The 14,974-nt window shown below is 42.9% G+C and overlaps 1 protein-coding gene across 1 annotated transcript in view; it reads right to left on the bottom strand.

Annotated features, from left to right (window-relative positions):
* Positions 1-14,974, bottom strand: part of LOC143960991 (adhesion G protein-coupled receptor E3-like) — a 256,924-nt gene that overhangs the window by 61,822 nt on the left and 180,128 nt on the right. Inside the window, exons 5-7 of the mRNA XM_077470083.1 lie at positions 10,396-10,457; positions 7,007-7,084; positions 6,545-6,731 (exon numbers count right to left, since the gene is read on the bottom strand). Of these exons, the coding sequence (XP_077326209.1) occupies positions 6,545-6,731; positions 7,007-7,084; positions 10,396-10,457 (327 nt within the window). The remainder of the gene's footprint in view (positions 1-6,544; positions 6,732-7,006; positions 7,085-10,395; positions 10,458-14,974) is intronic.

Below are 14,974 nucleotides of genomic sequence, written 5' to 3'. Positions count from 1 at the left end.
TAGTTCATTCTGACCAGCCGACCGTTTTGAAGCCATGTTGCAGGTATGTACTGGTTGTAGAGTTTATGCTGTGCAGGGGCTTGGTGTTGGGGTTCTTACTTTGACCCAAGCCCAGTCCATGAACAGGGCGGGGAGGAGTTCATGGGCAAAGAATTGGTTACTCCAGCGTGAGCAATTCTCTCATATGCCTTTGTTGTGGGAGATCCGTGAGAATAATCCTGATGATTTCAGGAATTATCTCCGGATGACGGACCCTGTTTTTCAACGTTTTTTGGCTTTGCTGTCCCCTTATATGAGCAGGCAGGACACCTGCATGCGGCAAGCCATCACTCCCGAGCAGAGGCTAGTCGCCACATTGCGGTACTTGGCAACAGGGAGATACGTAACCATATAATCCTTGCATGCTGCATTCTCCACAACTATTTAAGGATAAATTCAATGAACTATGTTGCCTCAGTTGGGCCTGAGGCCAGACTTAATGAACAAACCCTGACAGAGCTTGAAGCTGGCCGTCCTGGCTTTTCCCTCAAAGCGCTCACGAGGTCTGTATCAAATATATGGAGTACTTTGCGGGTAGGGGGGCCAGTGATATGCCAAAAAATCTTTCTTAAATATTTTAAAACTACATTTTTTTAGTTAAACTGAATTAAGATTTCCTTTGATTTACTGCTTGTGTTTCTTTTAGCTGTCTCCTAGGTTATCCAATGGGCTTTTCTTTTTGGCCATTTTCTTCAACAGTGCAAACGTAATTAATTTGATACATGAGGTGAGAATCTCTTCTTCAGCAAACTATTATGTAGTGTGTCTGCTACACACACACCTTTTTTTTTGTTTTTAATGTATGTAATGTATTAATGATAACAATATTCATAATTTTCACCACCATGAATTAATTTTTGTGAGTCATGAAAATGGTCTGATTGTGGCAAATTTAAAAGCACTGTGGGAGTTATTTATTAAAGGCAAATCCACTTTGCACTACAAGTGCACTGCAAAAGTGCACTTGAAACTGAAAGTGCACTTGTAGTGCAAAGTGGAGTTGCCTTGCATTGTCACTGTAAACACCAGCCCACTAAATAAAATGCTATTTAGTATTGAAAGAAGAAGCCACACATTGTTGATTAGAATTTTTTTACTCTGTGCACATTCACATGTGCATTAGAAAAGGTTTTTTTACCAAAATATATTTTTAAAATAACATTTTGCCGCTTAACATTACAAAATAGCCTTTTTTGTGGTAAACAGGCATGTTTAAAACCATACACAACTCAGGAACTTACAAAGTTCAACTTTGATAAATTGAAGGCAATATGAGACATTAGTATGTCCAAACTGTGTTGATCTTGCCTTCATAAGATGGGGTGATGTCACCCCTGTAAAAGCCAAATCTTGAAGATGCACACAAATTGGGAGTCAAAATGGTGATTTCCCTCCTGATCCCATGCCTAATGTCAACATGTGCTAGCTCCCATCATGGGGATCAATGGACTTGTTTCGGGGATGCAACCCCTTCCTTTCAGCTACTTGAGTTGCGAGGAAGGGGTTGCACCCACAAAACACGTACATTGATATCCCGTGATGGCAGATAGCATATGTTGACGCACTGGGGGTTATTTACTAAAGGAAAATCCACTTTGTACTGCAAGTGCCCCTGGAAGTAAAGTCGCTGTAGATCCGAGGGGGACATGCAAAGAAATAAAAAAACAGCATTTTAGCTTGCACATGATTGGATGATAAAATCAGCAGAGCTTCCACTCATTTCAGACCTTCCCCTTAGATTTAGAGCGACTGCACTTCCAAGTACACTTTCAGTGCACTTTCAAGTGCACTTGCAGTGCAAAGTGGATTTGCCTTTAGTAGATAAACCCCACTGTGTGCATCTTCAAAACTTGGCTTTCAATATACTTCCAAAAAGTTTAAAAACTGTTCAAAACAACAACAAATTGAAGAATTTAGATGTGTTTTAGATTCTGCCTAAAATATCAATGATGTTTTTGAGTCTTTTTGCAACATCATGATGTCTTCCTTGATCTTCTATCCCGATTGCACACCATGATCTCCCCGATTGGGGATCTGTGCACTTGCACTTGTGAAATGAGTTTCTTCTTCCACAACATACACATCACCTAAAATTCTAAAACACAACATGTATTATGAATATGCAAGCATCCATCTATTTCCTGAAGCTGTGCTCTCAGACACTCACCTGTTGTGGTCACTATTTTGCCCACTTCATAAAACTCTCCTTCCTCAACATCTTCTGGTTGTGGTGTGGGGATTTCTTTAGGAGGTGGGGGGTCCCTGGTGTTTCTCCCCTGTGTGAATAAAAAAAGGTAGGCTTAGCACACAAATATTTGAGGCGAGAAATAGTAATATGAAACATTGCTTGGAACTGTCGTACAATTGTCTTTTTTTGGCAGAATTCCAAGCTAAAGACATTATTTATTTCCCTTTCTAAAGCTGTAATAATTACCTTTTTTGTACAATTTTCACACATGGAGACACCCCTAGTATCCACTGGAGCACCTGTGTAGGACATCTTAAAAAGGGTGTTCTGGTGTCCCACACTAGTGCTCCTGCATCCAGATGTGTAAACATCTTCTGAGTGTCCTCTCCTTAAACTGAATCAAGTTTGCATTTCATTCTAGTACAAACCCATCTAGACAACAGTGTACTAAACTTATTTTATTACAAATAGGCCTGAACAAATGTAGTTAACCTGGATCTGCCAAAAACATTGTATTAGTGGGTGAACGAACGATGTTTACTACGAACAATTATTGTGCCCACGAACCTGAAAGTTGCTATTTTAAACTTTACAACAGTAAAGAAAAGTACATGGAGCAACATGCAAGTAATAATTATAATAATAGTTTAGGTGTTGAGTCCATGCAGAAATGTGTTTCCTGAAGGAAAATAATGTCCGCCTTATCGCGGTGCATGGCTAGGAGGAGTTCGGACCATTTTTCTGGTATGTTAAGTCCCTTAGCGTTAAGTGAAATGATCTTAAACGGTGTTGCGGTTGAATTAGATGGTGTAGAGGTCATCGTTGACTTCTGTCTGTGTGTCCTTCGGGTGATCAAGCAAGATAGGTTTGGAGAGCTGTGGCAGGGAGGGAGCAAAGGAAAAGGTAGAGATCCAGGTTAAGGTAGTGTAGGTTGTGGTTGAGAGATGAGTGGTGGGGTGGGGGTATTTAGATTGGATTGTGTGGTGTTGTGTGTGTGGGGGGTGAGATGGAAATTAGGGGGGGAAGGGGAGGTGTTCCGGTGGCAGGTGAGAATTCGTTCACCTGTCAGAGTTGGAGGGTCTGACAGAAACGTGTGTACCGGATGGGTCCAGTGGTTGAGTGACACTGTGCGGGCTTGTCGAGAGAGAGGAATTAGGTAGTGTAGTCTGTCAGACCATTGGCCCTGCCGTGTAAATTCGGGATCAACTGGGGATTGGTTTACACAGGCGGAGATGCGTAGTGTGGGTAGCAGAGTGATTGACTCGTGAAAATAAATGTAGGGGAAGACATTGTTAGGGTGTGATCTCAGTTTATACTTGCAGACGACTTCAGTACTAGGAGGGTGGCTATGTTGTTTCTGATCAGTGTAGAGAACTCAATTTTTCAGAGAGGCAGATCTATATTACATAGCCTGGATTTCCCTGAGGCAGAACATGTGGTGTGTTAACTGTGTCACATTTGTTTGGTCTGTGGGGCGGGCCCGCCCCCGCCTTATATGGATAAGATACTTCAAACAATTGAAAAACAAAGATTTGTCAACATAACAATCAAAACATTTCGTGTAAAGCAGAGGATAGGAGTGAGGGCTGAGAGGATAGGGGATCACAAGAGAGAGAAGAAGATAAAAAAATAAATGAAAAGAAAAAGATATATTAACTGGCTTACAAAGACAAACCTGAGTGCTAGGTTATAACAAGTATGCCTTGAAATACCACTCTGTACATTAATATCTTTATATAAGCATGTTTATGATAGTGGCTGCGTCTGCATTCACATATCACCTGTTCTTCTCCTGTTATTGTTGTTTATACCTTCAATAAAAACTTTATTTAAAAAAACAAAAACAAAAAAAAAGATTCAATAATAATAATAGGAACACACGACAACTACTTACTTTTTTTGAAGAACTCTTGATCTTTCTGTACTGAATTTCAGGTCTGACCATTGTTTCCTCAATTGATCCTTGGATCGTCGTACCCCAAAATTCCTGTGCAGGCTTTTCACAACTTTAGCCATGATCTTGGCCTTTCTGGCATTTGTGTTTGGGTAAGGTCCATGCTTCCCATCACAGTTGGCCCTCTTCAATATGTCCACCATCTCCACCATCTCTATAAAGGACAAATTTGAGGTATTAAATCTCCTCCGGGATCGGGGCGTTTGTGGCTCCTGCCTTTCGTCGTTGCTGCTGTTGCTGTCTGTATGCACTTGCTCTTTCTCCGCCATGTGCTCTCCCACTGCACTGCAAGACAAGGGGTGGGGAATAGACTAGAAAGAATGTCTCGGGCTGGCGGAGTTTCAAGCATGCACAGTGTATATAAAGCGCAACACACATGCGTCGTACGTTCGATCTGTAAGCGGAGGATGGAGTAGCAGAAGGGTTGATTGTTCTAACAAAGGTAAAATTTTAACTTGTGCATCAGTGGCCCATACTGCTTCTAGATTGAGGCCTATATTGGGACAAGATTAGGAGAGTTTAGCCTGACATTAGGGTTTGTCTTGTGTTGTGTCTTGCAGAGAAAATGGATGGCTTCAATGATCACAATTTCCTCCCCCTATTCATAGATAGGTACAGGGAGCTGCCCTGTCTGTGGCAAGTGAAACATCCGCATTATAATCATAAACAAAAGAGGCAGGCAGCGCTGGAGAAACTGCTGGAGTTGATGAAGCCACAGATCCCCACATCAGCCATCCCCTATTTGAAAGCAAAAATTGGAGTGATGAGGAGCAATTATAATAGGGAGCGCAATAAGGTCCAGGACTCCATGAGATCAGGAGCAGCAGCAGATGCCATTTATGTCCCCAGCCTGTGGTACTATGACAGACTGCATTTTCTGTCAGACCAGACTGAAGTCAGGCAATCATTCTCAACCCTTCCTTCCATTATTTCTTCCACGCTTCCTTCCATCCCAGCTGAGGCTTCCGGCATCCAACCTGGGCCTTCCAGCCAGAAAGAAGTGAAGGAGCCCAGCTTGAGCCAGGTATAGCATTGTTATACATTTTTCTTGTCGTAAAATGAATGATGTTATTATTAATCACTAATTGCTGATTTATTAAAGTGTTTTACATATCAATAGACAGTAGTGGCCAATGTTTGGGACATGAATGAAAAATGTTGGGGTCAGAATGATAGCCTTTTATATTTGTTAACATTCAATTTGCAACAGTCATGAGCTGAAAATTGTGTGTGATTGATGAATAAAAAACTAAAACTATGTCCCTTTTTCATACACAGGAAAGCCTCAGCCATGAGGAGGTTGTGGAATGTGGCAGCCAGAAGGAGGCTGTGGAATGTGGCAGCCAGGAGGTGGCATGGGAAAGTGGCAGCCAGGGGGTGGCAGGGGTAAGTGGCAGCCAGGAGGCGGTGGGGGTAAGTGGCAGCCAGGAGGTTGTCCCTCCCCTCCGCCTTCCAACCAAAAGGCCCAGGAAGGGGGAGGCAGAGCTTGGGCTGATTCAGGAGGCTAATGCTGCCCTCAGAACCATCCCCACTCTTCAAGAGGCCTTTGCCTCCATGGTTGCATGCAAAATGCAGGAAATTCAGGAGGGCCAATGCCTGATCTGTGAAGAAATGATTTATCTGACCCTAAATAAGGGGTTGAGGGGCCAACTCACAACCAAAATCCACCTGTATGAGTTCGAACCATCCTTCAATGTCAAATTAACAAGGGACACCAACACCAACCAACCTCCTTGAGGTTAAAAAAAATACAAGATAATGATGTTGTGGTAACTCGATTCACTTGATTCAGAGCATGCGTGGAACTTTGTGTGTCGTTATTGTGTACACACAATCGGAATTTATGAGAACGAATTTTGTTGTCGGAAAATTTGAAATCCAGGTCTCAAATTTTGTTTGTCAGAAATTCCGATGGAAAATGTCTGATGGAGCCTACACACGGTCAGATGTAGGATATCCAAGTCTCAGTAACATTTGTTACATTTGTTTTAATACTTACCTCTCCCAGATATCTTCAAGCCAGTCCCATGATGCATGGAGTCTCTTACCCCCCTTAGTGCCAGATGTTCCTCAATAATGTAGTGAGTGGTGTTAACATCATGATGCCATTGGTGTTCTATGTATAATTTCAATATGACCTCAAGGTACTGTGGTGTTTCCCCCTCATGGGGTATATCCATGATGTCCTGAGGAGGAACTAATTATTTTGGAGGACAATGCCAGGAAAGAGGTGCTTTTGTTTTGTTTTTTAAACCAGCTGGGTTTAAACAAAATCCAGCCCAGAGTTGGGCTATAAAAAAAAGTAAAGACTCCATTTGTTAAGCTGACATAAGTATTATACATATTATATTATATATGATCACCTAGATCAGTGGTGTTGATTTTCTGAGTCCTTGGTGCCTGCAGAAAAGATATCAGCAAAGTGTTTTCCACATTTTGTAGAAACCCTGTAATGAATTTTCCATCCTGCACTTTATTAGTGGTGATGCTGGAATTGGAAAGAGCCTGAGTGATCTCTTTGGTTATTTTCTTGAGTTCCTCATTTGCTGTCTGTGATGAGAAAAATTTAGACAGAAGGTGAGAGCAAGGAAAGAAAAGGGAAGGGGAAAGGAAAAGGGAAGGGGAAAGGAAAGGCAAGGGGAAAGGGAAAAAGGAAAAGGGAAAAAGGAAAGGGGAATTGAAATGGGAAAGGAAAGGAGAGGAAAGGGGAAGGATTATGAAACTACAATCGAATGTAAACAAGACACATGCATGCCTGAGCAGATGTGAAGATAAAGCATTCACTCCTCCACCAGACAGCCACTTCCCATACTGGGTTTTCTTACCTGATCACTGATGTTATTTTTTTGACAAGATTCATTCAGAAATCGAATTGAGTGCTCAAGAACAGAGCAGAATGGATCCTGCAAAAAGAGAACTCAAAAGGGTTAGATTTAGAGAACATAAAAAAACTGCTAACCTTGTAGAAGCTGGCATACAGAATATCTGTGATTTTGGCATTACTTTGTCTTAATCTCTCCATACATAAGACCTACTATGGCATCGTGAGACATAATTCATTTTTAAGGATTTCACATTTTTGGATGGTATTCTGGCCCCTCTTGACAAGGCTGCATGGGCTAGAGTAAATATTACTGCCAACAAACTTGCACTGAATAGTTCCATGTTTCCTTATCTCTATGGGCACCGAGCAAGGGTTACATGAGATGTTCCCCCTGGGGTGGGTTCTTGCCAGGCATTGAACGGGGTGCTCACCAAAGACTGGGAACCAGGCAGGAGCCGTGGTCATGTGAACAGTCAAACATTAAAGCGGTCTCCCGACTCCCACCGCTTTGATGTATTTTTTGCATTAGGAAGAACAGGCTGAGCCACTGCTCACTTCACCAGTCAGCATAACTCTGTTACCTCACTCCCATTAACAGAATAGGGTCTCACTGAGCACATAGCGTGGACCCATAGCGTGAACCTTATGCGTGCTTTCACTTAACTCTTCTGTTTCTGTACCAAGTGATCAGGCCTAGATCTCCATAATGCTACTCCGCTCTCAGTGACTGATGGAGACAGACAGCTAGGGCGGGAGTCCAAACACTGACCTCCTCGCTACCAAAGAACCTGCAACCTATCAGGGCCCATGCCAAGACTGGTTGCTGTTTTCCTTGTAATTACTCATGAACCTTTGCTGCAGAGAAGGTTTGCAGACACAAGTTCTTTAATATCATGCCTAGACCTTACATGCACCCCTATAAATAACTTCAGATCATGCTTGGAGCAGTAGAATTAATGTCTACTGTAGACTTGGAAACACATACAACATGTAATAACATTCCATTCCTAGCTGAACCTAACTGTGGCTGCCCCAGGTTACCTGCACAGGTGAAGTCTCTTAGAGGAAAGTCCAAACTTGGCAGTGCTCTAACAGAGAAGTCCATGTTCCAGGGTTCATCTGACTAATCGGCGATCCAGAGTGGACCATAGATCCCAGCAAGTCTTTAGTGTAGATTTCTCATGCATTTCCCAAGTGTTACCCAGAGCCCCTTAGGATCCAGACCAATCAACCTGCTTATAGGTGGCACCGTGCCACTATGCAGATGGAAAGGAGTCTTTATAGGGAATTGTCCCCTCAGTGCCCCTGTCAGTGTCTTGGGTATTGGTTGTCTAATTAGACATTGCAAATTCTGGTGACCTTTGGCAGCCATCTTGGTGTGGGACCTTATACATTTGGTAATACAGGCCCAAGCCTGGTGACACTGTAGATGACTGTTATTCAGCTTCATTCCAGTGCTATTCACTACTGTCCTTATTTATACTGCCACAATAAACAAGATACTAAAACCTCAAGAACTCTGACTGAATTAATTTCAGCCTAAAACCTGGTAAACCGTTACATGATAGCAGGCTGTTGTCATGAAGCTCCCCACCACACAGCCACATGTAACAAAGGCCCAGTAATGTCAATGATATTATTGGCCTAATATAGCCACATGGCTTTATGTGGTCATTGACACTATCCAAATATGGCAGCGTGGCCATATTAGGTCAAGGATGTCTGTAGTATTTCCACAGCTACCACCATATCTCCCTAACTACCACCACCACCATACCTCCACAGCTACCACCATAACTCCACCACTACTACTATACCTCCATAGCCACCACTATACCACTAAACCACCACCTTACCTCCACAGCTACCACCATACCTCCACCACCACTACCATACATCTATAGCCACCACTATACCACTGAACCACCACCTTACCTCCACAGCCAGCACCAAACCTCCCCATCACTATACCTCCCCAACCACCACTATACTTCCCCTACTGTGCAATTTCTTCCTTTTCTTTCCTTCTTCTATTTTCCACTACTTTCATTAGGTCTTCTCCTGCGCAATTGGTTTTCTTTCATCATTCTCACGTTATGGTGTGGATTATCATTGGGCGATAGTCATTTTGATGACAGTACTTTATAAAAGGATTCCACTAACTTCCATCTTGGTTACCCGCTGACACCATGCTATTTTGAATCTCCACCACCTGCTTGCCCACCCACTTTTGGGGCCTTTTCCGTTTTGGTGATCTCTTCCACCCCCAGTACCTGAGAAGGACTGCCTTGCTGGTGGCCATCTACTCCCCTTGTCCCTCACCGAGGATCTACCTCAAATTGTTTTTACGTTTAGTGACCTGTTAAGATACTTGTTTGATGCTGTCTGCATTACTTTTGTCATGTAAATATGTTGACTGTATAAATTTATATGTTTTTATTCTATCTTCCCCCCCCCCACTTTTTTTATTTATTGCAGATTTGGGTTCAAATTGCTGCACCTTCTGATAAAGTGAACGCTGTTTAACGAAGCGGGCTGAGAAGCAATTTTACAGTATCTGTGCTCCATACACACTTGATGGCAGTCACTTTTTAGTGCTATATATTGTAATGAATGTAATGCAGTCTTGTCATACATATTGCCACTATGTGCGGTTTTTACATACTTGTATGTGAATAGTAAAGTTGTTCTATATTTTTATATAATGGTTTGACATTTTATTTGGCTAGATCCCTCAAAAGTCCCAAAGGGCACATTTTTTCTGCATTGTGTAAAGTCAATTTCGGGACTTGTTCAGGCCTGTTTATCTGTGCATCCTGGTCCACTTTCTTTATATGTGTATTATTTCCACCTCTTTGTTATGTGCCGCTGCAGGGTGGGGAATTGCATACCCACAGCCGATTGGACCAGTGGCCTGCTATCAAGTTGAACCTTAGCTCATCCCTATTTATGAGGGGATTACAAGTAATCCTAATTTCAGCCTCGGTTCACACTATAAACCGCACTGCATTCCTGTTCAATTCCCTTGCGATTTAGTGCGGTGTGATTTGAGCACATCTATTTTGAATGGGCTCAATTTACACCGTATCACACCAATTTTGGAACCAATTATGGGACCACACTGCAACTGGATCGCATGGTACTTTTGTACCATGTGATTTGGTGCAGGCAAATGCACTACTTTTGTGACCTGCGCATGGCGTGTTGTTAAGATTGCACTGACACCCACTGCAGATCACAAGGACAGTGCGATTTGAATGCAGTGTGGGAAACATGAATCGTGGGGTTTCCTGCACTGCATTTTTTAACCTAGGCTTATAAACTTCATTATGCTGCAAACAATTAAACAACAATATACAAATGAAGAATTGAAAATACATTTAAAAGTACCTTTTTCATCTGATTGACGCAGGATTCCGTATACCTTTGTTTCATAGCGTTAGGCAAACACTCTTCATACAGTTCATGGTAAACAATAAAATCAGTTAGTATCTTGTGTATATATCATCCTAATATCATTTAGGTATTCCCCCACATTACAATGCTGGGGCTTGGTGATTGGTTGTTCACGCACCAAATATTGCTTTGTGGGAAGGGTGTGTGCTTACTTTATAGTCTTGCCTTTCTCAAACTTTGTACATGGAGAAACCCTTGAATTCATTTTTAGGTGTCAGAGAGCCTCTGCTTAAAATATTTATAACTACAGCTCATGGTACATTAGTCTGATCAGTAAGGTGTAGACAGTTTTAAATAAAAGAAGACTTTCTGCTGATTTTTTCCTTCAGATTTACCAAAACCATATAATATGAGGTCAAACCTTAGAAGCTTCAATTTGTATGCAATCAGGCATGCCCTTGCACTACATGGTTTTGGTAAATCCAAAGGAAAAAATCAGCAGAAAATCTGATAGTGTGTATGGGGCTTAACACCCTGGGTAGATCATTCTATTCTTCAAGACATGCTCTGTACCATAAATGTATTTTGATAATAATCTTGAAATAAATTAATCATTTATCTAGAATACAAGAAAGTAAGAAGTGGAAGACTGGAAGTATAATGTGAAAATGCATGCACCGTTTAGTATTTTTTCTGAGTTTTTTTTTAAAGAGGAAGTGTTAGAACCTATTTTTGATTTGTTACGAGAACAGGAAGTGATTAGATATCTTTCCATTAAGATATAACTTGTTGCTGCTACATTGAAATTATACCTTATTTGTCTTATCTTTGCAAAGAATGCGCTCGCTAGCATGGATGGTAGGCAGATAGATAATCCTTGCAGACTTGTAATATATCCATAGCAGATAGGGTAGTACTAATACTACTACTATTACAGAAACATAGAACACAGGGGTTTGTGTAGAATCCCCCCCTTTAAAAGTTGAGGATTTGTATTTCTTTCCATCCAGTCCCTAAACCTGCACTTTTCTGCCACACAGCACAATGCTGCTTGTATTAAAATGATATATTAGTAATTATAGAGCTGCATTCATTTGTGACTTTCATATCTGTCTGCATATTTTGCTTTAATGTAAATGCTAAAGTGCTTTAAAGTGCAATTGCAGTTGGTGAAGTCACCGTTGCATGTGCTCTGAAGGTCTGGCATACCGTGCCAGACCTTTACAGCTTTATGCTATGGCCAACGGCTCCCGGCAATGTGTGGGAGTGACGTCATCATGACTGCAGCCACTCATACAGGGAGAGCTTGCAAACCCAGGTAAAGATGGAAGCCCTGTCAGCATGCCGTGCTGGAGGGCTTCGTTCTAAGGTCAGTAATTTCATAATGTGTTAGTATGGGATGCATACTAGCACATTATGCCATTGCCATTGCAGGGGATTTTAAATTTTTTTTTGCCCAGCTGCAGTTTACTACCGCTTTAACCACTTGTCGACTGTCTCGTGATGATACACGTCGGCAGAATGGCACAGGCAGGCAAAGTAACATACCCGATGCCGATGCCCAAGCTGCGGGATCGATCTGTACTGAGGGGGAGGTCACTGATTTATGGCAGCCCCCTTGCGATCACTCATGGTGAATGAAAAGCTTCCTCTGCTGCTGTAATGTAAACAGCGGCAGAGGAAATGATGTCATCTCTCCTTGTGGAGCCTGTTCGTTCCAGCTCCCGTGGACATCCAAAGTGAGTTGCACTAACACAACACTTACAGTAGAACACACAGACACACATTTCACCTCCCAATCACCCCTGTTACAGTGACACCAATAGCAGTTTTTTTTTTTTTTTTTTTACTGATTACTGCATTGGTGCACTGTGACTGCAATAACTGTTAGGGCAGTTAGGGTTAGCCCCGTTTAGGTCTAGGGTACCCCCCTAACCACCCTTAATAAAGGTTTAACGCCGTGATCGCCCCCCCATCACCAGTGTCACTAAGCGATCATTTTTATGATAACTGTATTAGTGTCATAGGCGATGCTAGTTAGGGAGGTAAGTATTAGGTTCCCCGCAGCTTTTTATAGCATCAGGTACCCCATCCACTACCTAATAAAGGTTTTAACCCCCCTAGTTAACCCTTTCACCAGTGATCACCATATAACTGTTACGGGTGACGCTGGTTAGTTAGTTCTTTTTTTATAGTGTCAGGGCACCCACCATTTATTACCTAATAAAGGTTTAACCGCCTGATTACCCGACGGGGTGATATAAGTTAGGTTTTAGGGTCTGCGACACCCCAGGCAGCATCAGATTAGTGCCAGTACCGCTAACACCCATGCACGCAGCATACACCACCCTTAGTGGTATAGTATCTGAACGGATCGATATCTGATCTGATCAGATCTATACTAGCGTCCCCAGCAGTTCAGGGGTCCCAAAAATGCAGTGTTAGCGGGATCAGCCCAGATATCTGCTAGCACCTGTGTTTAGCCCCTCTGCCCAGCCCACCCAAGTGCAGTATCGATCAATCACTCTTACTTACAAAACACTAAACACATAACTGCAGCATTCGCAGAGTCAGGCCTGACCCTGCGATCGCTAACAGTTTTTTTTTGTAGCGTTTTGATACAGTTGCTAACAGTCAGGAGATTTTTTACCTGTGAGTCTTTCTAGTGTACCACTAAATTTAGAGCCCAAAATGGCAAATCGAAGGTACACTAGTGAAGAGGCCTACACGTTTCTGAGCATGACAGATACTGAAGAGGAGGTCACTCATCTGTCAGATTCAGGCTCAGAATACAATCCTGTAGACGACAGCGGCTCCATGACAGATAGCTCTGCTGACAGAATTGTGGTCCCTGCCAAGGTCAAGTGTACCAGACCCCAATTTTCTCCTTCTGTCATTGAGGTGCAAGATCTGCAGGTCCCTCTTATGGAACAGAGCAGTACTAGCACCACTATTCCTTCTGGTGAACTGGCAAGCACCAGCGGCCTAGTACACGCTGGTTGTACATCCAACACTGCAGTATCACGTGGTGATGTGGCGAGTCCCATTAGTGCAGTTCAAGCTGGTGAGGTGGCAAGCACAAGTAGTGTCCCGCTGCCACCAAGAAGATGAACACAGGCCCGTCGTGCCCATAGCACCCTTCCTGCTGCATTCGCCAATCCTAATTGGGAACCCACCACTTCTGCAGCACCCATACTTCCCCCATTCACTGGCCAACTCGACATTCAGGTGGAAACAGTTGATTTTACATCACTTGATTTTTATTTGCTGTTTTTCACCGAAGATCTCATAGTGGCGAATTTAAGCTCTTTCTGGGTCTTTCCCTCAACATGGGCATAACCAAAAAGAGCGAGTTGCGGTCATATTGGTCCACTGACCCAATTCGCCATATGCCCTTGTTCTCTGCCTCCATGACCAGGGCATGATACGAGCAGATCTTGTGGTTCATGCATTTCAGTGACAATGAACTCTGTCATCCTCATGGAGACCCTGGATATGATCGGCTTTACAAAATCCAGCCCCTTGAAAACCAAGGTTTTGCAGACTTGTTTACTCCTCATCAAGTTCTCTGCATTGATGAGTCCCTGATTACGTTTTCTGGCCGCTTGTCATTCAAACAGTACCTTCCCAGCAAGCGTGCCAGATACAGGGTCAAGATGTATAAGCTCTGTGACAGGGCCACGGGCTATACATGTAGTTTTATGGTTTACGAGGGCAAAGATAGTCACGCAGAGCCGACAAACTGCCCTGACTACATAGGAAGCACTGGCAAAATTGTGTGGGACATGGTGTCATTCTTATTCGGAAAGGGGTACCACTTGAACATGGACAATTATTACACGAGCATGCCACTGTTTAGTCACTTGTTTGATCAACAGATTGGAGCATGTGGCACCATGTGACCTAATTGCTGGGCTTTCCCTAGCGGCTTGTATATTCCTGTCTTAGGCTGGGGGAGAGAGCCTGCTTGCAGTGTAATAACTTGCTTGCTATGAAGTGGAGAGATAATAAGAATGTTTTCGTTCTTACCTCCCTTCATGCAGACACAATGGTCCAAATTACTACGGCGACTGGTGTTGTGGAGAAACCCCTCTGTGTCCACGAATGTAACCAAAATATGGGAGAGGTGGACCTCAACGACCAGTTGTTGGCACCGTACCTAGTTGCCATAAGGCCAGATGCAGGTATAAAAAAGTGTCTGTTTATTTATTTCAATTGGCTTTGCTGAACGCTCATGTGCTATACAGAGCTTCAGGATGGACTGGATCCTTCCTTAAATTCCAGGAAGAGATTGTCAGAACCCTTCTGTTTCCAGATGGTGCTCCATCACACCTTCCCCAACCAAATGCTGTAAGCCGGCTGTCTGAGAGGCATTTTCCTTATGTCCTCCCAAGTACCCCTAACCAACGAACCCCCCAAAAAACATGTAGTGTCTGCGGCAATCGCATATATAGGCGTATGGCATATATAGGCGTGACACCTGATTTTTTTGTCCCTCCTGTCCTGACAATCCTGGTCTTTGCATTGGTGAATGTTTTGAACGCTTCCATACACTAGTTGAGTATTAACATAG

This window comes from Lithobates pipiens, unplaced genomic scaffold (genome assembly GCF_037356315.1).
Source record: "Lithobates pipiens isolate NorthernLeopardFrog02 unplaced genomic scaffold, aLitPip1_a1.2 Scaffold_8, whole genome shotgun sequence".
In the NCBI taxonomy this organism is placed as follows: domain Eukaryota; kingdom Metazoa; phylum Chordata; class Amphibia; order Anura; family Ranidae; genus Lithobates; species Lithobates pipiens.
Note: the sequence above shows the minus strand (reverse complement) of the source record. Positions and strands in the feature narration are given on the sequence as shown.